The sequence below is a fragment of the Leptonychotes weddellii genome, chromosome 12, assembly GCF_054177405.1.
Source record: "Leptonychotes weddellii isolate Sample4059 chromosome 12, ASM5417740v2, whole genome shotgun sequence".
In the NCBI taxonomy this organism is placed as follows: Eukaryota; Metazoa; Chordata; class Mammalia; order Carnivora; family Phocidae; genus Leptonychotes; species Leptonychotes weddellii.
The window spans coordinates 101,828-127,255 of NC_138380.1; the positions used below are offsets into that span (position 1 = coordinate 101,828).

General features: G+C 49.9%; 2 protein-coding genes across 4 annotated transcripts in view; one reads left to right on the forward strand and one right to left on the reverse strand.

The window, feature by feature from the left end:
• Nucleotides 1-25,428, reverse strand: part of DYNC2I1 (dynein 2 intermediate chain 1) — a 227,322-nt gene that overhangs the window by 74,136 nt on the left and 127,758 nt on the right. The gene's annotated exons all lie outside the window — the stretch shown is intronic.
• Nucleotides 1-25,428, forward strand: part of VIPR2 (vasoactive intestinal peptide receptor 2) — a 64,351-nt gene that overhangs the window by 20,496 nt on the left and 18,427 nt on the right. For 2 of the 3 annotated variants that reach the window (XM_081799735.1, XM_081799734.1), the window contains exons 3-5: nt 3,526-3,633; nt 8,245-8,342; nt 23,901-23,998. In XM_081799735.1, the coding sequence (XP_081655861.1) occupies nt 3,526-3,633; nt 8,245-8,342; nt 23,901-23,998 (304 nt within the window). Of the gene's footprint in view, nt 1-3,525; nt 3,634-8,244; nt 8,343-13,579; nt 14,411-23,900; nt 23,999-25,428 lie in introns of those variants that run through there. The other variant, XM_081799737.1, reaches the window with a different exon arrangement.

Sequence of the window (25,428 nt, forward strand, 5' to 3'; positions counted from 1 at the left end):
GAAGGCAGACGCTTAACACTGAGCCACCCAGGCGCCTGCATTTTTTTTTTTAAAAGATTTTATTTATTTATTTGAGAGAGAGAGACTGAGAGAGAGAGAGCATGAGAGGGGGAGGGTCGGGAGGGTCAGAGGGAGAAGCAGACTCCCCGCTGAGCGGGGAGCCCGATGCGGGACTCGATCCTGGGACTCCAGGATCACGACCTGAGCTGAAGGCAGTCGCTTAACCGACTGAGCCACCCAGGCGCTCCCATACTTGCTATTTTAAACAAATGGTCTTTGTTGTGTTAAAGCAGTCTCATTATATTATTTTCTTGCTTAGAGTTTTTGAAAATTGGGAAAGGTTGCTAAATTTTATCAGGTAACTTTTCAGAGTCTATTGGTACGAACAAATTTTTCTCCTTGCAGACTGACTCTGGACTTCGTTACCACCCTCTTGAATACCGAGGGTTGCTGCCAATGTGTGACAAAAATAAATTCCTCATGCAGGCCTGATGGCCTCGCCTGAGCCACGCTGACTTAGACCATCTAGACTACTCGCCATCTCTCAAACTAGACTTTTCTCCCAAGTGTAATGTCTTTGCTCATACTGTTCTTTTATTAGGAATGGCCCCTGCCTGTCACACTTCTGTCCCTCCTCCGATCTGCCCTCCGAGTCATGTCACAGTTGTTGGTTTACCACAGTTGATCATATAACAATCAATATTTCCTTTCTTATATAACTTCATGCTTTTCCTGGAACAATAAGTACCTCATTTTTCTGTTCCTTCGTTTTCTATATATCTAGCAGTAATTAAGCATCACACTTTGTACCAGAACAGCAAATTACTCTCATCACAAAGTGCTATTTCTTTCTTAGAGCATCTCCCCCTGGGTGCTCCATCCCCCTGCCTCAGTTCGCCTGGCTGCGCCTCCCACGGGTTCTGTTCCGGTTATAGGTGGCATAACTTCAGCCTCCAGAAGAACCTGGCAAGGGAAGGAAAGGTGGAGGTCGCCATGCTCAGAAGTCAAACTTGACGGGGTGCTCTTCCATTCACCCTGTGCTTGGTGTCCTGGGTCCAGAGCCCCTCCAGTGGGCAAGCGTCACCTGTGTCTTGCTCCTCACCCTCCTGCTGGCTTGGCAGTGTCTCCCTCTGCTCTCCCTCATTACCTAGCACAGACGTATGCTTTCTATCGTCCAAGTTTATTGACATCTCTGGCTGCTGCCCTTTCAAACTTCTTGATGTCATTTTCGTGGGATTTGGGAAGTGGAAGAGAGGAGCTTATGGACTCCTAATTGGCTGTTTCCTGGCCTCAGACTCGCCGCATATGTGAACGCCTCAATACCTGCCTCTGGCCCTCATCCTCACGCATCCCTGGGCCAGGCACACTGCCCTCCCCACTGGACCGTAGGTAGGAAGGCTGGTTACTCTTGAGTAACCTCTGAGTGGCCTCTGAGTCCTGCACAGCCACCGCGTGGGGGTCCAGTAAACGCACAAATAAAGAGAAGGCTTGCCAGCGATTGAAAGGATGATCCGTCGGACTCTAGGTACTTGAATCCAACCCAGCTGTAATGTGAAGATTGACTCAAATGAACCCATGGATTTAATATGTCTCCATTAAGGTTTCATTATTAAAGCAGAAATTGTCATTTTTGTGGTGAAGACAGTTGAACTTTCACAAAAACCATGGCCAGTGGTCAGAATGTGCTGCTTCCCCATTGGTGGAGAGGCTCAGCCTCCGCCTGTGTTTCTCTGGAGACCTGGACACCTTGACTGGCCCCCTTGGTGGCTCTCTGTGGGGAACCCTGGCGCTGGCCGGTCTCGTCCAAGCCTCAGCAGCCACCTGTCTCCTGTGCTGAGATTGGACAGTCATTGCAGGGCCTCTCACCAGCCTGGTCTCTGCAGCCGAGGCACACACCTGGAGTAGCTAGTCACTCACTTGTACTCGATGACTTGTTCTGAATATTTCTTCAAAAGCAATGTTTCTTTAAATATGTAAGAATGTTAATATAGTATGAATGTATGCACTCATTTAATTATTGACATGTAACAGAATTTTTAGAATAAATATATTTTCATTTTTATCTTAAAACCTTTAGAAAGTATTTTCATCTGCAAAACTTGACTTACAGCCACTTTATCAGAAGTATCTGCATTCCTGAAATAAACACTCCTGTGGTCAAACCAGGACTATGGAGACTCCATTGGTGTTCATGTGCAGTCGCTGCCCAGGACTCGGTGGCTCATGAGAGCAGACCCGTTGTTCGCTCTTTCTTCTCTAGGCTAGCACACTGCTCCTCCAATATTGAGGTTTAAATGAAATATAGCACTTTAGAGGTCACAAAATAGAGTAGCAGTATCTTGGACTTGTAGTAAAAAGCTCTGCGTTCAAGTGTGGATTCAGTCACGGTTTGTATGACATTGAGAGGTCATTGCCTTTCATCTGGCATGACGGATGCGTGTTTGTATGCCTTGCACAGGGTGGGTGGTTGCTGAGGCCCAGTAAGAGATCTGGAAAATGGTTTAAGCTATAACATTATACAAATTAGGTTATCTGATACCTGCATGAGGGTAACTTAAGATTTCATCACCTAGATGCCGTCTTAACTGTTAAAATCAAGCCAACTTATCACATATTTAAATTTGCAAATTACCCTTGAAGTCAGATGCCCTAAAAGCACAAGTATACATTCATCCTGGAAACCCTAAGCTTCCAGGACTTACACAAATCCCCAGTAGGACCCACGTGATCACACTGGGGGATGCATATCAGCAGTAGAAGAGTAACTGACCATTCTATGAAAATTCAGCAGTGCACAGTACACATTAGAATACTCAAGTACTTTCCACCACACATCTGGTTATTTCTCCAAACCTGATTAAAATGAACACACAAGCTAAGAATATTCTCAATAATATTGTTGGTGCAAACTTGTTTCACAAAAATGTAATTTGCAAGATAATTATCTAAGTAATGGGCTATCTACTTGCAAGGCTTTTATTTTTTTAATTTTTTTTTAAGATTTTATTTATTTATTTGACAGAGAGAGACAGCGAGAGAGGGAACACAAGCAGGGGGAGTGGGAGAGGGAGAAGCAGGCTTCCCGCGGAGCAGGGAGCCCGATGCGGGGCTCGATTCCAGGACCCTGGGATCATGACCTGAGCCGAAGGCAGATGCTTAACGACTGAGCCACCCAGGCGCCCCTTCCTTTGACCTTTTTTTTATCTTTTTTTTTTTTTTTAGATTTTACTTATTTATTTGACAGAGAGAGACACAGCGAGAGAGGGAACACAAGCAGGGGGAGTGGGAGAGGGAGAAGCAGGCTTCCCACGGAGCAGGGAGCCCGATGTGGGGCTCGATCCCAGGACCCTGGGATCATGACCTGAGCTGAAGGCAGACGCTTAACGACTGAGCCACCCTGGCAGCCCTACTTGCAAAGCTTTTAAACAGATGTGCTCCTGCCGACCTGGGCATCCCCACAAGCAGCAACACTTATGCTTCCTTCGTGCTGCGTTAGTCCTTCTTACACTTTCTCTCTCCCTCCAGCCTGCACTGGTGTCTGGGACAACATTACGTGTTGGCGCCCTGCGGACATAGGCGAGACCGTCACGGTGCCCTGTCCTAAAGTGTTCAGCAATTTCTACAGCAAACCAGGTACTGTCTGTCAGCATCGTCTCAGCTCCTGCACAGGCTGTGGGTTGGATTCCCCATCAAGGCCACAAGAAGCAGCTCACTGGTTTCCTCTACTAAGGGAGTCAGGAACAGCTGTGCCATCGTGTGCTGAGTGGTTTTAGGAGCAGGAGAATGAGAGGCCTCTTGCCCGGTCAGCCACCTGAAACTAAACACCGGGGAGAGCAGGCCTCAGACAAGCGTGGACGCATGAGCCTGGTACATGACAGGTGGGGCCTGAGCACCAAAATGAGGAGAGGTGGCAATGCCCACGGGGGGCGGCGGGCTTTAGGCACCGAGAACGTAAATGTGGTTCCATGCTTCCCTGCCGTGTGTGGCTGCCCATGAGTCCTCAGCATTCCCCAGAGGTTTTGAGGAGCCCTGATGCTCAGGGACAGTAGCCAGTCTCTCCTGGAGCCCAGAGCAGTTTCTCATCCACAGGAAACACCTTGCTCATTGGACTGACCCTCCTCAGCTCCCAGCCCCCACCTTCTGAACTAGCGCCATGTGGCCTGAAGACCCACAGTCTCTGTCTCCGGGGTCGGAAGGGGCTGGCCGCGTGGGGGTGCCACCAGCCCTACGGCTGGGTCTCTGCACAACGCTGCGGCGTCTCTTGGCTTGTTCCCAAGAAGGCGGTTCTGTTGTGTTTTGTTTTGTTTTGTTTTGTTGTAAATGATCCAGATTTTCATAATATGAAGAAATCTATCTGGAAAAATAGAAAAGAGAAGATACATCTGGAAATCAGAAAGACGTGTTGCTTTGGAGTACTATAGAGAACTTATTTTCATCTTGAGCAAACATTACAGGGTAAAAACTCTGAGAACTAGAATTGTTGAAGTACTTTAAGCAGAATGTTGTGGCACAGATTGGGATGGAGAAAAAAGGAGATTCAAAAGAAACAGGTTTTGCTCATCCCTGTGACTTGCAAGGTGAGACGTTTTCCTTCATGATTTAGTCAATGAAGCAGTCTGAGCAGACTGAAGTCATGCTCAGTCATTGGTCATCTTCAACTCAGAAAAACTAAATCATTTTAGAGAATCTGAACTTCAAAAAATATCCTGTCCCATCAATAACATTTCTACCAAATGGTTTGGGCTATAATATTCTCCCAGAAATCCCAAATGAACTAGCATAGACCTAAGCTTCCCCTAATCAGATGGCTTGGCTCTGAATCCTTCTGGGGGCAGCAGGGGTTTCACATTGACAAACACAAGATCTCTGGTTCCTGGGCCATCTGCAAGAGCACCCAACCTCTACCAGACAGGAGCCATCTGGGACACACAGTGCCCAGGTCAGCTTAGAATCTGGCTCGGCTTGGAATCACTGTGCATCCTCTCCTTTGGGGAATGAGAATTCCCAGGATGTCTTGGGTTAAATGTTTGATGCTTTTTTTTGTCCAAGCAGGGAGCATGACACTGCCTTGTTATTGTGGGGAGCATCTCTACCACTAGAAAATTTGCTGGAGTTTCCCTAAGTCTGTATATCACAGCTAGATGGCCTGAAATGTATATGCATCCCCTTGTTTAACTGGTCACAAAAATGTGAGCCAGGAGGTACTTACACAGACTGTTGACAAATTGCTGTCCACATGGAATGCTTGGAGTGTTTGTGCAATTACTTAGAGAAACGTGGACATAATGCAGAGCTGGGGGCTGAGTAGGGCTGGGGCCGGGGCCAACAGGCATCAGATGACAATGGGCTGAGGCTGGGCTGTCTATCTCTGAGGCAGAGATAAAAGAGTGGTCTTGAAATACAATTAAGAACCAGTAGGGCTTGAATCTGTGTGGTATGTTCCAGTTTACAGAAAGCTTTTACAGATATGGTAGTCGCTCCTCACAGTGACCTGTGGGGAGCGCCCAGTCACAGAGTGACTTGTGATCATTTCAGCCCACAGACCCAGTGTTCAAGAAATAAACCTGTGTTTTTATAAAAAGTTGTTTTCTCTTCTGAGTTCTCATACCTCCAGTGGGTGGGAAGCTGGGGGGCTCTCCTGATAGCCGTGCATGGTGTCTTGGCAGCCAACACCTTGTCTCTGCTGTCTTCGTGCTGGGGAGGCTCCTCTGAGCTGTGCTAGGATATGGGGTGCAAGTCCACTCCCACAGGCAGGCAGGGACTCTGCCTCCAGTGTGACAGCAAGGCTGTGGGGACTCGTTACAGCACCAAGAATGAGCCTCTGAAAGAGACAGCAACAGGTCATCAAGTGAAGGAGTGGGGGCAGGCTGGGAGAGGAGGGAGGTTTGTTCTGAAGCGCTGAAGCCTCAAGGTGCCGCGAGTGCCTTCAAGTGTAGCAGAGAGCAGAGCAGAGATGTGCCCTGTGTTGGGGACAAAATGGTCCAGAGCACATGCCCCGTAGCCAGGCAGCCAGGCTCTGAGTTCTGGCCATGCTGACTTGTCCTGGGAGGACGTGAGCAAGTCCCGAAATGAGCTGGGCAGTGGAGTCAGACCCTCTGCAGAGGGTTGTGGAGCTTGCCCAACACAAAGCCTGGCACACGGAGCTCACAAGGATGGATTGTCTGGAGAGCAGGGACCCCCTCGCCCCGACAGGCACAGTGCCGTGCAGGCACACCCACCCTTCCTGCCTCCATGGACAGCCGAGGACCCTCCGAACAATCACACCCAGACTTACACTCCATGAGCGAAGGACTGGGAGCCTGTAATCAGCCTTGGGGAGCAGGCGAGACAGGCACCTGTCACCACTCTGCTGAGGGCCCCCAGGCACTGCGGCTGAACTTAGGGCCACCGCAGAGAGAGTTCACGAAGATTGGGGGGTCCCCACAAAGTGGTGAGGGTTCCCATAGAGCAGATGGTCCCACAGATGGAGGAGGTCCCCACAAAGTCAGGGTGAAAAGGCTCACTCACAGAGGAGGGAGAAGAGGATCCAGGCTCCTGAGTCCTACAGCTGTGGCCTCCCCATCCTTTCTTCCCTGGTCCTGTTTTCACCTCCCAGGCCTCCCCCCTCCACTCACCTCCCAGGTCCCCCCTCATCTAATCCCCTCACCTTTCTGGCCCCTCTCTCACCTCTCTGAGCCTACTCTCACCTCTCCAGCCCCTCTCTCACCTCCCTGAGCCCTCTCTCACCTCCATGCCACCCCTTTCACATCCCCAGCCCCCTCTCTCACCTCCCCCGAGCCTTGCCCCTTTCAGGACTCTGTCTTGCCTCCACTGTCCATTGTGGTCCCCGCCCTCCAGGACCCCTGGGGTTAGAGCAGGAGGAGGTTTGGGGCCTGGAATCAGAAAAACGCAGGGGACAGCAGTGTTAGAGAGTGGCAGAGCAAGCCCACATGATGCTGCCAGGGGCTTTGCTGAGGCCCCCTAATCTGGGCCCTCCCACCTGCCTCCATGCAGCATGCCAAGAATTGCCTATGCATATTATCACCTCAGTGTGAATGCGCCTTGCTCTTGATTTTGTCTGATTAATCAATCACATAGGCCACCTTCATGTAGAAAACAAAGGGTTTTTGAGTGAGAAAACCTATTTCCGCCACTCAGTCATCACAGAACCTTGCGGGTGTTACTGAACCTCAGTCTCATCTGTAAAATGGAAACAGTAATGCCCACCAAGTCTGCCTCACAGTGTTGGCCCAAAGCAAAAAGAGGTGACGTGAGTGAAAATGTCTGCTATTCTGAAAGCCCCAGGGGCTGTGAGTCAGGGAGGAAGCTTGGTGGGTGATCAGCTGCTGAGCCTCCCAGCACCAAGGGCAGGAAGTGCCTTCCCAGGCCTGAGCTTCCCAAAGCCTGCCCTGCAAGTCCCAGCCCTGTCACAGGTGATCAGTGCCCTGCCCTTAGGTCACTCAGCACCACTCAGCACCTAGTGCGGTCACCTACTGAGGACACTTTCTTTTTTTTTTTTAATTTATTTATTTATTAGAGAGAGAGAGAGAGTGTGTCGGGTCGGGGGAAGGAGCAGAGGGAGAGAATCTCAAGCAGACTGCCCTGAGCGCAGAGCCCTACATGGGGCTCGATCCCATGACCCTGAGATCATGATCTGAGCTGAAACCAAGAGTCAGAGGCTCAACCAACTGAGCCACCCAGACGCCCTGATACTTTCTTTTAAATAGAGGGAACATTGCATTCCTGAGTTTAACATACACGTTTACATAATTAAGAGCAAAAAAAAATGGTGCTATAAGATCAAAACGGCCTTTATTTCATGCAGTTTAAATCTTACACCCACCGTCTGTTCGTCCAACGTCAGTGACCAGTGCAGCGCCCAGGGCAGCTGAGTGAGGGAACTGGCACAGAACAGGATGGAATGTCATAGCAGGCTCTGGAATGGTTGGGATTTGGCGATCACTCTCTCTCCCTGGACCGAATATGAGTCTGCTAATTTTCATTGTGCTCCTTAATAATAACACCACCATCCATTATAATGGTTACCACTGCACCATGCCTCATGACACAGAAGCTCTCCCGCGAGCCACCCAGCTTCCGGGGGGATGAATGCACACACCGTGAAGTGGCTGAATGGGTTGCACTCCGCTCCTCGCTGACCAGAGAGAGGAGGCATCTAGGGCCACGCGCCTGCAAGCCTGCTCGTCAGCACCGAGGCCAGCTGCTGTGGACCTGCAGGCCTAACGCCTACATTTTATCTTCCAGGAAACATAAGCAAAAACTGTACAAGTGATGGGTGGTCAGAGATGTTTCCAGATTTCGTAGACGCCTGCGGCTATAATGATGCCGAGGACGAGAGCAAGGTAAGGGCCCCCGCGTGACTCTCGCACTTTCTAGTCCCTTTTCTGGAAGTGCACGCGAAACAGCGTCCGTGTGCTGCCCGACAAGAATTATGTACATTTCCTTTCCTGCAAAGAGCAGTGCTGCTTATTGATGGCCAAATTGGGCAAAGTCCCTATTTCAGTTCTGTGCCCTGCATTTGGCTCATTTCGTGGTTCCGTCATTTTGGAGGCAGGAAAGCCTGATTCTTTTTGCCTGCTTTCAGTTAGCCTGAATGGCTCTGCCTGCCTGAAATGAGCTTTAATGAGAATTCTTTAGCCTGTCTAGGACTTCGCCACAAAGCGGGCCATCCAGAAGCTGTGCAGCCGTGTTTTTAGCCGTGGGCCAGCAGCAGGACACAGGACTAATGATTGAGCGTGGTTGCAAACTGAGAGACTGAGCATGCCCCTGGCCAACAGTGCCCAGGGTGTGCTGGGGACTCCGCCTATGGCAAGGGCTGCAGCGTTGGTCCGCGTGCTGTAAGGAGGCCACGGAGGTGCCCTCAAGATGAACCCTTTCTCTGGGAGCGTGATTGCCTAAGTGATGTGTCAAATCAAGTCCGCTCAGCTCTGCTCAGCCCCAGGGCTGGGGTGGCTGTTCTTTCCTGCATGTTCACCCTGCAACATTGTATGACTGTGGTTTTACTTTGTTTACCACCAGAAAACCAGGTCACCGTCCTCCCCTTGGGCCACGTTCCTTCACCCCCTAATGCCGTATTTTTTAAAAGATTTTATTTATTTATTTGAGATAGAGAGAAACAGTGAGAGAGTGAGCGAGAGCACAAGAAGGGGTAGGGTCAAGAGAGAAGCAGACTCCCCGTTGAGCAGGGAGCCCGATGCGGGACTCGATCCCGGGACTCCGGGATCATGACCTGAGCCGAAGGCAGTCGCTTAACGACTGAGCCACCCCGGCACCCCCTCAATGCCATATTAATGACAGGTGAATACCATGCGTTTCATGCCCCCATCCCCTGCAAACACCCGCTGTGTGAGAACATACTTGAGGCCCTCTTAAAGAGCCTTAGGGAATACCTAGCTACTCATGCATGTTGGTCTCACTTCCCTCCAACCTTGGGCCCTGCCACCCCACCATCAGTGAGACTGGTACGAATGTCACTGTCAGATACATTTTCCTGGGGGATTAACCCATCTTTCATGTTCCTTTTTTATAGAGGGACTGTCTTTGCTCTCCTCACCAAGATTTACAGTATAAAGCCAATTCTTTTGCCACCAAATTATTAAACCCCAGGAAAGGAAGTGCCTTACATTTTAGCTAGTTTCTCACTAATTGAAGGGCGTCTGGCCAACTGTCAGGATGATGGTGGTGGGTGGTGGGATCACTGGCGTTGTCCAGTGCACACTATGAACCACATCAATTACCAGCATCATCTCAGGCAGTCTTTTTCTGTTGAGGTGTGACTGACATGCAAACACTGTTTATATTTAAGGTACGGGCATACGTCACAGGATCACACTTGGCGGATACTGTGTTTTACAAACTGAACATTGGGGCAATGTTGCACTGTCTGTGGGGGACATTTTTCCAACGATATTTGCTTACTTCGTCTCTCTGTGTCACATTTTGCTAATTCTGACAATATTTCTAACATTCTGATGATTATTATATTTGTTAGGATGATCTGTGATCAGTGATAGGACTCACTGAAAGCTCAGATGATGATTAACATTATTTAACAACAAAGTATTTTTTAACTAAGGTATGTACATCCTTTTCTTAGATATAATGCTGTTGTACATTCAGAAACTACGGGATGGTGTATACGTAACTCTTAGAAGCATTAGGAAACCAAACAATTCGCTTGAATCCCTTCATGGCCATGTTTGTTTCCCCACGGTGGTCTGGATCAAGCCCGCAGTATCTCCACGGCATATGCCTGTATGCAGCGTGATGTTCTGACCTGTGTATGTACATACATCATAAGGTGATCCCCTCAGTCAAGCTAAGTATCTATCACCTCACATATTTACCTTTTATTTACTTATTTTTTTTGGTGAGACACAGACCTTATTCCTCTTATAACTGGAAGTTTGTACACTTTGACTAACATCCCCCACGTCCCCGACCCCTTGTCTTCTTTAGTCCTGGTGGCAGCCCACCTTCCAGAGGGAAACACTGAGGTTCGGGGGTGACATGACGTCGTCGGGGCCCCAGCTCTTTTCTGTTGTGCAATCACTGAGATTCAGCTTCTCTGTGCCAGAAGTATTCACCTTCCCCCTCGGCGTGCAGTCACCTGAGCTGCCAGTGAAGTCTGGGGTGGCGCCTGCGCTCTCTCCAGCCGGCAGGGAACTGCTCGCGGGCCTGTGCGCACCTGGTGTCCCTCAGGGAGCTTGTGCTGCTGCTCTCCACCTCGCACGTCCCGAAGGACACCAGGGGTCGTTTGCGCCCTCAGCCAGGCTTGTGACCAGGGAAGCACGGATGCAGAGCTGCTCCCAGGGCATCAGTAAAAGGACACGTATTCAGAATCTGATGCCACAGAATGTCCTCTCAGGTCCTCTGCCTTCTCTCCTACCTCTGGTCTTTCCTCGGCTCCAGACCAGCCTGCTGGTTTTGGAGTCTCACCACATCGGGCTTCGCACACTGGTCGGGGGCTGTCCTACACGGCACAGCGAGACTTCATGTCGTTCTTCTTGTACTGACTGGATTCTGCGAGAAGGCCCCGTGAGATGTCAGCCTCTCGTGAGTGGCCTGTTGGGCAGGAAACACGAGGTGGTAGAGAGCCCCGAACCTGGGACTGAGGGCCCTGGCAGCCACTGAGCTGCTCCCGCCGGAAGACGGAGCTTTGGTGCCGTGATCGTGTCTGCTGAGCCTCCAAGTGTAGCTCAAAGTCGGTGACCTGTTCAGGTCGAATCTGAATTCAGAACATGTCTTCACAGGAAGATAACCTGTGGATTTCAGGTTCTAGACTAGTCCCAAACTGCTGTTTAGCTATTTAATAGGACCAAACCAGGAGACCATCCTATTGGCTTTCTAAGAATAAGCCTTGAACTGGTACAGAATTCACCTGAAGCCTCAGGACTGTCCTGGAGCAGGAAGTGTTCACAGGCCCTGTTCTGCTGACCCTGCAGGCTGACCGGGAGTGGGGACTGCCCTTCTTCACGATGACCAGGACTCCAGGAGTGGCTTCAGGGCACCCTGCCACATGACACCTGCCTCCCAGGTGACCCTAATGGGTGCCATCAGCCCGTTTCAGAGGCAAGAAGGCAGGCCTCGGCAACCAGAACAGTCTTGGCCCTCTGTGGCCCGGAGTGAGGGGGTGGGGTTCTGACACGCCTCCGGATCCACCGTCTGCAGGTATCCCAGACGCCTGTGTGGGGTGGAAGCAGAGTGTCCCCAGACCCCCCAGCAGCATTTATTCCGAGCCAGTTGTGGGTCCCTATTCGAGGGTGGGCCCGTCCCCATTCATTCATTCCACAGTCGCTTTTTGGGAATCCCGGTGTTGTGAGTCTGTCCTGTTATCACGAACTCAGTGTGGCCGTGGGCAGGTGCTGAGAGCTGACATTCGAGGCAACGTTGGCACCCTTGACAAGTCAAAGCCGGCAGCTCCTCTTCCTTACCTTTCCCCTGGGCCACACCGTAGGTGGCATTCCCAGGAAAACTGATGGAAAACTCTTCCAGGCCCTCGGAAACACGTGTGCCTGAGCCCTGCCTTCGTGAAGCACAGTGTCTCTGCTCTTCTGATGCTTTTCCATCCAGTTTGAAGGGTTATGTGTCTTCTTAATTAAACATTTCAGAGATTCTACAAATATCATGAATGCACATTCCCTACTAATGGATTAGAAAGTCAAAATATTTTAACGTGTGGACGCGAAAAGAATGAAGGCACAAAACCAAAGTGAATAACTTTTCTTCCTGCTTGCAGTTTCTGCTGTTCACATACTTTGAATATTTGGTTGTTTAAGGGATCCTGCGGAAGACAAGAACCACGCGGTTGGCGGACGTGCAGAGGGCCCGGAGGGTTCGCGGCCCCAGCTGGGTCTCCTCGGGCGGCTGAGGGGAGCTGCAACCCTGGCCATGAGCCCAGTGAACTCTGCTTCTGATGTCACTCCTCATCTCATCAGCAGCTCACTATCCTCCCGGTTTTATGATTTTAATTGGATTTCCTGCTCTCACACAGCCAGACTCTGCCCTGGGTGTTGTGTGTGCAAACTTTGTTGGTTTCAGAATTAATTAAATTAAAGAAAAAAATTAGCCTCCACAAAAGCCACAGGCTTGGTTACACGCAGCAAGGGAATCGAAAGATAAAATAAATTCAGGAATGGGGAGTCCCATGAAGGAAAACAGTGTCCGAAGACCCCAGAGGCCTCTCAGATGATGGCGGGAACCACTATGGTGAAGCTGTTTCTCAATCTGGACCAAGGCAGCCCGGTTTGGCAGTGGTCTGGGTCTTTATGTTCTGGGTCTCACAGTGAGATAATAAAGCTGGCCAGGCTTGGCTCAGACTCTCTCTGTCACCAGGTCCTGGTTTCTGTGTCCAATCTTCCTTGTCTGTGACCCTCTCCCACCAAAACCACCCTCGGGCATGTGCCTTGCCAGCCATAGGAGCATTTTCCTCTCGGGACTTTGATCTTTGAACCATTGCACGAAGTGCTTCATCCCATTAAGGATTGAAGGAGCACTCCCAGGGGCCCACAAGGGTCATGCCAGGAGCTGCCCTCTGTCCTTTCCCGTGCCCCACCCTTCCAGGGACGTGTGGGTGTCCCCACTCATGGGGCTGAAGAAGCTGTCCTAGGGTCATGTTCTCAGCCTCAGCCCAGACTGCCAGCAGGAGTCATTCTACCTGGAGTTATCTGCCTGGTCGCCCATCCCTCTAGGCCTGGCCCCCACCCCGGGGCTCCCCTGACCATAGCAGTCTCTTGGCATTTTTCCCGCAGCAAAGGCTGTTTTGAGGCTCTGGTTCGGGGCACCCCCTCAGGCCAGGGCCCCAACCCGTCTCCCAGGGATGCTGAGAGCTGGTGGAACATGGAAGAGCCTAGAAATTTAGCAGCCACAGGTCTCTATGGGGTCAGAGGTGCCTCCTTTCTCCTGAGTATCAGGAGTCTTCCAGATGAATGTAGAAGGACCTAGGGCAGCACCCCCCCACCTTGGCTTTGCTTCAGTCGTCATGCGTGACTCTGCCCTAAAGCTGAACACTCTGCCCGGCCAGAGGGCGCCCCCCAGCCACACACTGGCATCCCATGTGCAGTGGACACGCAAGGTGGTGCACTCCATGTGTCTCCGATATTATATATTTGCTAACATAGTTCTTAAATAAAGAGCGCCTCAGCTAAATTTAACCAAGAGAACTGTCTGGCATCTCAGCCTCCCCATGCATCAAGTGGACACATTTCTTCCATATTATGCCATATTCCTAAAAATATTTTTGCACTCTCCTCTCAGCTTTCAGAAACACCAGTAACTCTGTCTGCCTAAACGCCGGTGTGGCCTCCCCAAGATTCCCCAGCCCGACAACAAAGATCACGGCCGCCCTGGTGTCCGTGGGGCAACTGGGTCAGGTGCACTTTGGCATTTTGCTCAGTCCTCACAAGGAGTCCCTTGTGAGGGGTCCCTCAGGGCCGTGCTGAGCAGCTGCCGTGGGACGTGGAGCCAGGATGAGAGCCCTGAACGCGGCAAAGTGTGCGCCTCCAGGCATGCCAACCAACCCGAGATCTGGCGCACCTCCACCCCGTGTTTGCTTCTGTTACAGTTGCCCATTTAATCCAGCTTCTGAAGCAGCTCCAAGGGCTGTGTCTGCTTCGTTTCACATCAGATGGCAGGAGGGAGCTTCCCACTGCGGTCTTCAGGGGCATGTGAGTCCCCAGGTGGACTGCCCATCAGCAGTGGGGGACACTGGGAGCTGGACAGCTAAGCTGAGAGGGGGCAACATGAGCAGGAAGGCTGGGTCAGAACGCCGTAAGCAGAGCACACGACGCCGCAGCCTGCCGTGGCAGAGCCGGGCTCGCATGAGCCGGCTGACTCGTGCGAGGCAGAAATCTGACCACGAGCAGAGACATGATTCAGAAGATTCATGAGAGGAGCTCCAGTGGCGCAATCGGTTAGCATGCGGTACTTATACAGAAGATTCATGAGACAGGCACAGTTATGAGCTATTTTTATGCTAGTTTTAACTGAACCTGTGACAATGATGTGTAATACTTGCCCAATAAAGGAATGAGTCTTTGCAAGGCCAAAGAAGACCCACAGAGTCTCACAGGGGTGGGAAGGCTCCACCTTGAGCCCAGGGCCCTGCTCTGGTGAGCACAAGGCCTCTGTTTCTTGTCAAACAGAGGTGAGGACCGGGTGTGTCCACAGAACGGGGCACATCGGGCAAAACTCAGGGCTGCAGGCTGGGGCCCTGGCAGAAGTTTGAACAGCACCAGACTGGTCTCAACCCGGAACGGGGCTCTTGAGAAGGGTCTGACCTCCCTGATCCCCCGCTTTCCGTGGGCTTGTCTATGAGCAGCCTTGCCCGGAGAGATGGGCATTTGGGGCTCAGGCAGCAGCAGTCTGCAAGGCTGGAGTGCTGGCTGCCCTGGCCAGGCCCTCAGGTGGGGACAGGAGGGAAGGCCCTGGTCCTCTGGCAGGCTATTCATCGAGCAGTCCTACTAGTTTCTCCATTTGGTGTACAAATTTTAGGACTAATTGAAATAATTGAGGAAAGGATGGAAACTAGCAATATTTGTTTTACTGGGGACTAGGGAGCTCTATTAGAGACCCAGCAAAAGGAGATGAAGTTTTGACAAAGTTCCCCTGCTGACTGTCAGTCGCCTGGGCGGGCTTTGAGGGATTTGGGGCTGGACGCGGGCCACGGCCACAAGAGCCGCTGACAAAGGACAGAAGCTCCTCGGAACGGGGAGGTCCTTGTGATAGCTATGTGCTCCCTTTTAAAAATCTCTTTGTTATATTTACGACTTTCTCAGAAGTAAGCAGATACTACTTTTGTATTCAAATAAAATCTAATTTTAGTCTAAAAAAAAAAGCCTCTTAAATTTATACCAGGTTTGTCAGATCATTTCTCGGTTACATTTGCCTTTTAACCCTGGACTTTGTCAGAACAATGAGGAAACACAACCGTCACACCGTGTCTCTGTGGCGCCCTGTATGCTCAGAAGCTGCGGGGGACCGGCGCGTCTGCAGCCGAGTCTCCAGGCAGTCTCACCCCGGCGGCCTGTGCCCCGGGGAGCTGTGGGTGTGCGGGCACGTCACCACCCATCGCCGTGGTGCACCCTCCCTCTTACTCTTAAAACGTGAGCGTGAGTCTTTTAAAAGTGAGGATGTTCTCTAGCCTCAGCACTGTCATCCAGTTTAGGAAATGTAACGTTTTGGCTGTTACGCCATCTGCCATCTGGGCCCCGCTCCTGTCCGGGTCCCGGTACAGGCTTGTCGTGACTCTTCAGGGGTTTCCAATCTGGAACATTCCTCAGTCTTTCTCTCACATGACATTGTGTCTCTGAAGAACACAGGCCTGTGAGTCTGTAAGCGGCTGTCTGTTGGGGTTAGTCTGATGTTTCTCACAATGACATTCAGGTCTCAGTGGATAAAATCCTCCAAAATATCTGTGGCTGTTTACCTCAGAAATGCCATATTTGGATTTTAAAAGAAAGTCACTTTTTTCCTCAGAGCCCTCCACACTAACAAAGGAACGTTCCATGTAGTGACTTAAACCAAGGGGCGGCCCCTCCCCCCAGCGCCCCTCCTCCTTAGAATGTCACCCCTGCAGCCGCATGCGAGCAAGCTGCAAAATCACTTTGCCATTATCACCGCGGGCTCCAAGCAAAGTAACAATGCAGGGTTTCTCTGGGAAAGCAGCCTTTATTCAGAATAGGGGTCTCAGACAGAGTTGGACGCACCCGCCCCTCCACGGGGCATCTGAGCTCTCAAGAGGCATTTTCCAGGTGTCTGCTCCTTCCTCAGGAGAGCTGGCGACTTCACAGAGGAGAGGAGGAGGGCGTGGGATGCTGGTCTCACGCACGCACACACTCACGCGCACACACGCGCACGCGGCAGCTCCTAAATCATTAGCACTGAGCTCTCCGCGGTGCCTTCCTGTGCCCTCCGAGCTGTGGAGCCCAGCTCCCACGTGGAGTCAACACCGTCCCAAATGCCCAGGTGTCTCTGATGGTTCCAGGTGGGACCCGCGCCTGTCTCCCCATGACTCTGAAAGTGAAGCATCCACGACTAGAGAGGCCCTTAGTTACAGCTCAGGGCTCCTCCGCTTTCTCCGCAGGCTGGGGCTGTGCCTCTGACCACCCAGAAGCAACCGCCGGGAGGCTCTGGCTCGGGGCCCCTGCCCTTCCACTGCAGGGCCAGTCTGGGCTGGATGGGGAAGAGGAGACCCCTCTCCAGCGTGTTCGGACCTTCTCTGTGAACGCAGCACGTGTACAGAGGAAGCTTGAGAAGTATTTCTTCACCTGAATGAGGACGACTTGGGTCATTGGATTAATCGTCTTTAAAACCTCTTTCATTATAAAGATGGTTTTCATTATAAAATCAAACCAAGTAACATAAATCGTTTACCAAGAGCATTTACTAAGCTCTCTGTGGGCCATCTCATTTAATCCCCCGACGAGCTGTGGGACACAGCATGGTTGTTATCAGCACTTCTGGCCGGAGAAGCAGACGCAGAAGGCAACGAACCCGCGCTCTTGTGTGTTCACGGGACATAGGCCTGAGCCAGAGGGAGCGCCCACTGTCCTGTGCACCGTAGGTGCTGATCCCAGGAGCACAAACACAGTTCCACAAGCACCACGGTCTGTGCCCTCGTGTGGAGCATCTCTCCATGAGCTTACTTACCACCTGTACGTGTTCTCTGGGGAGGTGTCTAGTAAGGTGTTTGGCCCGTTTTGTTTTTTTTTAAATGGGGTTGTTTCTTTTCTCAGTTCAGTTTTGAGAGTTCTTTGTGTGTTTTGAGTGACAGTCCTTCATCAGGTGCATCTCCAGTCTGCGCTTGTCTTCTCACTCTCTGACATGGTCGATGGCAGAGCAGGAGTTTAGTTTTTCTTTCTTTCGTGGACCTTGTCTCTGGTGCTGTGTCTTCGAAGGCTTCGCCACACCCAGGGTCTTCTCCGTTCTCTCCTCTGCGTCTAACAGGAGTTTCCTAGGTTTGCGTTCTACATTCGGATCTGTGTTCCATCTGCATTAACGTTTGTGCAGCTGTGAGCCTGAGGCTCGATTCCTGTTCTGCATGGGGATGCCCACTGGTTCTGGTAGATGTGACAAGGACATTGTGCTTCCGCCACTGAACTGCCTCTGCTCCGTCGTCAAATGTCGTGCCGGTACTTACGTGGATCTCTGTTCGGGCTCCGTTCTGTTCCACTGAGCCCTTTGCCTGCCAACGCCAGGCTGGCTCGAGGGCTGCAGCTGAATCAGTAGTACGTCTCGTGACTCTGCCCTGGCAAGCAGGGACTCCCGTTGACCACCCGTCTGTCTCTCCGGTTGTGGGGCAGCCGCGGGTCCTGTGTCCTCCCTTGTCTTGCAGATCCAAGAAAAGTGGTTGGTTTTTCAGTTTGTTCAGACTTTCATTCGTTACCAGGATTCAGTGGCAACTTCCAAACTCCTTACATGCAGAACTGATTCCTCTTAAAGAAAAAAAAATCAAAACAAAAGAGTAACTGTGGTCTCTCCTGGGGGATGACACGATGGGGTTTAGGCTGGAGTCTCGGCTCCACAACTTGAGGGTCCCATGTCCTTAAACTTGCTTCTCCCCTCCTGGGGTTCAGGTTCCTTGTCTGTTAATAGGAACATGGTGATAATATTCAGTCAGTTTCCTTCCCAAGGTTGTTGGGAGAAGTGAATAAATTTTGTGTTACATTTTGTAAATTGCAGAACACTCCACCACTGTCTTGAGAATTGTTACAGTCCCCTAAGCAGAATTGCTTTAGTAGAATACCTGGGTCATAAAAGATATTTTGCCAATAACTAGCAAGAAGAAACTTACAACGGGTGATTGTGAGCTTCATCCTGAATCTTGAGACCAGGTGTACGTCTTGTGAATGGGGCTTTGATGTCTTGCTGTGCACTAGGGAAATAAATGGAGTCGTGGACCACATTCCCCATAGATAGGTGGTAGTTTCTAACAATCTCTAACACATTTGTTTCAAAGAAAGCCTTGGGGCACCTAGGTGGTGAGTCACTTAGGTGTCTGACCCTTGGGGGTCATGGGATCAAGCCCCACCCTTAGGTTCTGTGCTCAGCTGGGAGTCTACTTGGGATTCTCTCTCTCTCCCTCTGCCCCTTCCCCCCAGCAAATAAATAAATCTTAAATAAATAAATAAATAAATAATAAAACAAAGAAAGCCTCAGGCTTCCACTTTTTATGGCGAGAACAAGCACCTCCTTGTAATCTGACAGGGCTGCTGGTCCACGGGCCCTTGGAATCCTGCCGCCACCCCAGAAACCACCCCAAAGTGAAGGCCCGTGGACTGGCCATCATACCCCTGCATGTCCTTTAGCGTGAAGCAAGCACAGCCCTCAACCCTTGCCGGCCGCCACACGGGGAGATGGACTGTGTGAGTCCGCGTGCGCATGTGTGCGTGCGTGTGTGCATCCTAGAGTCGGGGAGAAGTGTCTCCAGTGTTGGTGTTGTCTCTCGGGGGCCCGGATGCCCCGCTCCTCCTGGCCAGTGGCCCCCACCCCACCCCCTGCAGCCTGGAGAACACAGTTCTCCTCCCCTGCCCCGAGTGCTCCTCTACCAGCTCCCCCCACCCACCTCTTCTTGCCCCTGTTCGTGCCTTGGCCATTCAGTCTGAATTCGGAGTTAGAAATGCAGGTTAGCTCTTACTTGTGCGTTTTCCAGGTGTGTTTTGGTCTTGTTCACCCAACAGGACTTTACGCACCCTGAGGACAGGAACTGTGCCTTCTAATTCAAGTGGGACCTATCCTAAGAAGAAGCTATCTGAGCTTTAGTGGTGTTTTTTCTGCCCCTGATGCAAAGGGCTACTTGTTGATGAGCAGGTAAATCATTATTAAGAGGGTTCTGGGAGAAACCATTGTTTTCCAGACAGTGATGCGCGTGCTTTCCCACTCATCCACCACCCCTACGCTGTGACAGCCCTTTCTGCTAGGCAGAGGCCATCATGCTAGCCTCCTGGTTCACCTCAGTTTGAAGATCAGATGACATGGTCAGGAGAGATTTGAAAACTGTAAAGCTTTGCAATCTCCGGTTCCCAGCGGCCCACTGGGGGCTGGGTGCAAAAGGGGACAAGATTGGTGCTTGCTCTCAGGGAGCTCCAGCCACCACAGTGTGAGCTGGTGGGGGCAGGGCAGAGCCTGGGAGGGCGGGTCCCCAGAGGAAGGACCCCTGTATGACTGCTGAGCGGTGGGTAGGAGAATCAGGATGGAAACGGTAAGACACAGCCTGTTCATAGCAATGAAGGGAGCAAGTGGAGGCTGCCCTCTCGTTATAGGGGACCCAGTGTGAGGAGGGGCCAGCAGCTGCCTCGCTGTGGTACACAGCTTTGCTCACAAGCAAAAGGGCTCTGTGGAGGGTTTTAGCAGCACAGGAAAGGTCATGTGTACATTTTAACTCTGTCTGTGGTGTAGACCAGAGGTTCTGGAACAAGCCACATCAGAATCACTGCAGGCTTCTGGTTCTGGGGCAGGCAGGGACAGATGGGGTCTGAGAGTTTGCATTTGGACAAGTTCCCAAGTGATGCTGTCACTGCTGGTCTGGGGGTCACACTGGGAGAACCACTGGTATGGATCATAACACCATGGCCTCACCAAGAGCAGAAAGCAGGTCTCTGCAGGTGGGGGACCCTGGGGAAGGAGGCTGGATCAGGAGGCAGAGGCTGGGCTCTGGAGCCCAGAGACGAAAGCACTGTGCAGACCCACTGTGCAGTTCTTGAAACCACGTAGCTGGTTTTAGCCACTTCTAATGAAAATAAATTTAAACTTGCATCAAAGATGGAGAACTCCACACAGTTTTTTAGGGCTCGTGTTCTAAACAGTAATTCTTATTCTTCAGTTCTGTCCACATAGGTAGCGATACAGGAGATTAGATGTACACAGAAAAAGCCCAAAAGTTGTTCCTCCTACCTCCTTGAGCAAAGACCCCAGATTGTTTTCTTGTGATATGCCTCATTCTCTTAAAAGCTGGCTGTGAGCAAGTTTCCTGCCTGTTAAGCACTGCATGTAATTCTGCGGCCGTTAGCCTTGGTTCTGGCGTGGCTCAGCTATTACGTGGTTGTTTTGCGTTCTGTTCTGGTAAGACTTCCCCAGTGCTGCCTTTTATTTGAGGTTTCTAGCTTGCCCTGGAGTGTACTCTGCTTCGAAAAGCCCTTAACAGAGGCAATTTGCAAATAACCAGATTAAGCCTTCTTAAATGATTGAAAACATGAGAAATGTAAAATCTAAACCATATTTAAGCAAAGTAATATAAATTGAAATGTGGATATTCTTTTTTTTAAGTGAACACAGAGAAAAATGTTTTAATTTATACCTATCTCAATTTCTAGCTCATGCATTATCTCCTGGGACAGTCAGTCCAGTGGTGAAAATATGTCTGTGAGTTCATCGTGGGTGGGACCCTTCTCTCACTCATCCTGTTCCCAAGACACCTTGCTCAGTGTCTGGTTCCAATTAAGAGCTGAGTAAATGTGTTGAACAGAAAGATTTAAATTAACCAGTAATACCAAATATGTTCAGCAAGAAATGAAAGTCTTCTGTAAGAAATTGGAGGTAAAAAATTCCCAGTACAAATCACTCAAAAATGCTGAAGTATAACAGTGTTGCTTTAAAATGCACAGCTGAGATTTCAAGAAAGTAAAAAAATCTCAATAAAAGAGCTGAGAATCAGGTGCCAGGCAGCAGGGGCCGCTGGTTTCCGGGGCAACTGCTGGGTCATTATGAAGAGCATGCAGGTGTGGATGGTGCTGGGCGTCTGGAGTTGAGAGCTAGACCAAAAATCTGGCCATGGAGGTGACAGGGAAACTGTTCTTACCCGCCTTTGCTTTCCAGGAGGAAAATCTAAAAATCTGTCACCACGGGCATGCCCTCCTGCAGGTTGGGTTTTCCCATTTCTGTCTTGTGCGTGGTATTGCAGCTCTGAGCTGAGACACTCATGTAAGGCATCTTGAATGGAAGCAGCGGGGGGGTACCTGGCAGAAGTGAACACAGGTGCTCCTGGAAGGAAGCATCTTTGCCAAGACCTTACAAATTCCCATAGGTCCACTCCGAAGACAAGCTTATATTCCAAATGCACAGACCACACCAAGAAAAAGCCACTGTGAGTGAAAGTCAGCAGATGACAAACAGATTACATCCTCAGAACTTCAGATGATGGAGTCATCAGACATAGAATGCAAATAAGTGCATTTGAAATGTTAAAAAAAGTGGAAATTAAAAATATAAACCTGGAACAAGATGCTCTTACCAGACCTTATAAGGGGAAAAATAGACCTAAACATGAAAGTCGAGAAGATACATTACACAGGAACTCAGACGTAGGTACCGGAGTTCTGGGATGGGGAGTGTGGGCTCCAAGAGTAGGGAGAAGGATGGGCAGGAGACAGTGTGACTGCAGGCTTGGCCGGAGAAAATGCAGCTCGAGGGAGGCACCAATCCGATTCGGAGAGCCTGACCACCCCACATACATAGAGAACCCCACAGCTGCCAGAAGATGCCAGAGATTGAGGCCGATGGCCCACGCACGTGCAAGCCACAGGGCAGGCGGCAGATGCCTTCCCAGGGCCTGAAGAAGAGGAATGTCCACTTGGAAATACGAGGGAAAGAGACATGTCAGAAAACAAACCGACAGGATCCACAGTCAGCAGACTCTCATTAAAAATGCCCAGGAAATGGGCTTCAGGGGTAAAATGAAGCCAGAAAAAAGAACTGAGAATCGAGAAAGGATGAAGCAACAATCAAGGAATGAACAAACAAGGGAACCCAGCAAAGACTGACTGTTTAGAGCGGTGGTACAATTAGGCCGAGGGGCTGAAAACACGTGAAGCTAATACTGGACAAGAGACGACACAGTTGATGGGTGATAAAAGTTACGTGCCATCCACGCGCAGAAGAGAACTCATCAGAAAGGTCGGAACGGTGCAAGGTCGTGCCCATGCCCTGTGGAGGTATCCCGGGGGCCAGCGTCCCAGCATCAGGGAGGCGGCTACCGGGGTCTCCTCCCGGGGGCCAGCGTCCCAGCGTCAGGGAGGCGGCTACCGGGGTCTCCCCGCGGTCTTGCTCAGTTGTCCCTCTGGTTGGAGATTGTTGATTATAGATACTGTTATTACGTGTATAGTATGTATTACATGTGATGGGTATATTAGATACATGATACGTGCTCGTTAAGTATAGATATGTTGTTTTCTGTGCTTTGCGGTTGGTAGGTTTGAAATACTGCCTTTTCCAGTTATTTAACGTGAGCTCTGATCACAAGACGAAATGGTAAAAAGCTGCTCAGGATGCCCCAGTCCTATTTATAATCTCTCACTCAGAATAGAACATAGAATGTGGACAAAGACTTAAAATTAGAGTTTTCAAGGACGTTTTCAGAATGCCAGCATGACATCTCCTCTCTTCTTGAGCTAAAAAGAATGACAACAGGGCCTTGAGGTTTAACAAGGAAAAACCCTTCTAAAATCAGATTAATACATTAGCTTGCCAGATCAAGCTTCATGCTAACCTTGATTGCCTGAACTATTTGAGAGGCTATACCAATTAATTTCATTTTATCATTAAATATTAACTAGAAATTCATTTTTCCAAATTTTTAGTTTACTTCTGAAATATGTCATTACCCATATTGAGTCTTCCATAATAAGGGTAATAAGGAGAGGGAAAGCTCTCCTCAAAAGGCATCACCTTGATGGTAAAGAATAACAGTGGGGCTGGACAGTGGGTGCAGACCAGCCTGCAGGGGTCCACTGACCTGCGGACGCTGCCAAGCCCCACGAAGCTACAGGAGCAAGGCCGTCCCTCCTACCCCAGCCTGAACCCGTGTTTGTTGGCTGACCCCAGGGCTGGGAATCGGCTCGGTGGGCACCATCCCCTCTCTAGAATTTACACTAAGCTGGTGTGAACAGGGCTATGGAGAAATCAGGGCCAGTGCGGAATGTCCCCTGGGTCCTCACTCCTCACGGAGTCCAGAGCAGCAAAACCCAGTTAGGTCAGGACATATTTTCAAAGCAGTCCCCTGTGGTTTCTGGGGCTCTCTCATGGGAAGCACCCCCCCCAAGCCTCCTCTGATTTCAGCTTATTTTTAGAAAATATTTTTTAGAAAAATTTCAGCTTATTTCATATTCTTGACATCAGCAATTTACCTCGGATTTGTGATGCATGACATATTTAATAGTGATCAGACAGCGAAGTTGGGGACCCCCCAGGTCATCCCTCTCCCTGCTCCACACAGTCACTCAGAATGAATTTTAGGGAAATAGGTGGGCGTTTAAAGAGGAGAATAAAGTGTTTGGGTTCAGAATGGAGGTGGGCTGACGCTGTCTGGTGCGCCCCGAGACGGGCAGCGAGGGCCCGCGTGAAGGAAGCATTGCTCGGTCCAGTGCTGACCACCAAAACCTCACAGCTGTTTTGTTCCCTCTTTGTAGATTACGTTCTACATTCTGGTGAAGGCCATTTACACGCTGGGCTACAGTGTCTCTCTGATTTCCCTTACAACCGGAAGCATAATTCTTTGCCTCTTCAGGTAAGTATCAAAAATAAGCATTTCTGCTATTTAAGCCACCTAGGCCCGTCAGAAGAGGAAAGAAATTCACTGTCTCCAAGCCCTCTCTCCCTGTGTTAAACCAATAAAACTCCCTTGGAGAATGCTAGTGTGAAATATGATGCTAATATTTACATTTTTGTTTAAATATTCTGCATTTCTTTTTTTTTTTTTTTAAGATTTTATTTATTTATTTATTTATTTGAGAGAGAGAGAGAGAGAGAGGGAGAAACAGCATGAGAGGGGATAGGGTCAGAGGGAGAAGCAGACTCCCTGCCGAGCCGGGAGCCCGATGCGGGACTCGATCCAGGGACTCCAGGATCATGACCTGAGCCGAAGGCAGTCGCTTAACCAACTGAGCCACCCAGGCGCCCTACTCTGCATTTCTTACATAAAGAGATAATACGGACTTTGGCTATAAGAACTCAGTTCAACTGCTGTTACTAAATACTCAGCAATTATGCAAATCCTTTGAAAATACGGAAGCAACGTGATCTTGCCCATTGGTGCTAAGAGTGTTAAGAAACAGTATAATGTGTTCAAGAGTATGAAGGCAGGAGCCGGATGCCTGGATGCAAATCCTGGGTCAGTCTCTTAGTCGCTGTGTGACCTTGGACAAATTACTGAACCTCTCTGTGATCCGCAAAGTGTGGGTGCTAATGAAGCTACGTGGCATGTGGGAAGCACTCTGAATTTTGCTGTTTTTCTCCCTGGTGTGCAGTTAGAGTTCCCACCCACCTGAACCTCCGGTAGGTCTTTTTGGTAACTAATGACATGCGGTGTATACAGCTGGTTGGTTAGGGTTAAAGGTAGAGGCTTTGGTTTCAGAACAGAAGCGTCTGTCTAGGAAGAGCTAGTAAGTATATTCAGGACTAAATCTGTGACTTGAATATCCCCAGTACTAAATAAGCCAATTGATATTCCTCTTATTTTAACAGGGATTTGATCACCACAGGTCTTATTTCTCTTTACACAAATATATTTCACATGTTGGCCGGTATTCAGATAAAAACAAAAATATAACAAATGGAATATTTCAGAAACTAACAGATAATCCATGAGGAGATCCATACTTGGAAATAAACAAGTAAAGACTGTTGTAGCTGAGAAACCCATCAAATGTAATATACTTTCCAGGCATCTCAACTCCATCAGGAGGGTGGGAATCCTCAGGAAGAGTAAGTCAGCAGCTGTAATGAAGAGCTATTCTTCGGAAAATGTGGGGACAGTCCATCATATTCTTGTTCTGGAAAGAAAAGAATAGAAACTCTTGTGCAACATTAATATCTATTCTAGTCTGCTATCTTCTGTATTTTACTATGTATTTTTAAATCTTCAAATTGTTGAAGATAAAAAAAAGAAAGGAAAATTTTAGGGAGGCAAGCTGGGACAGGGTAACTTGAACTAGAAAA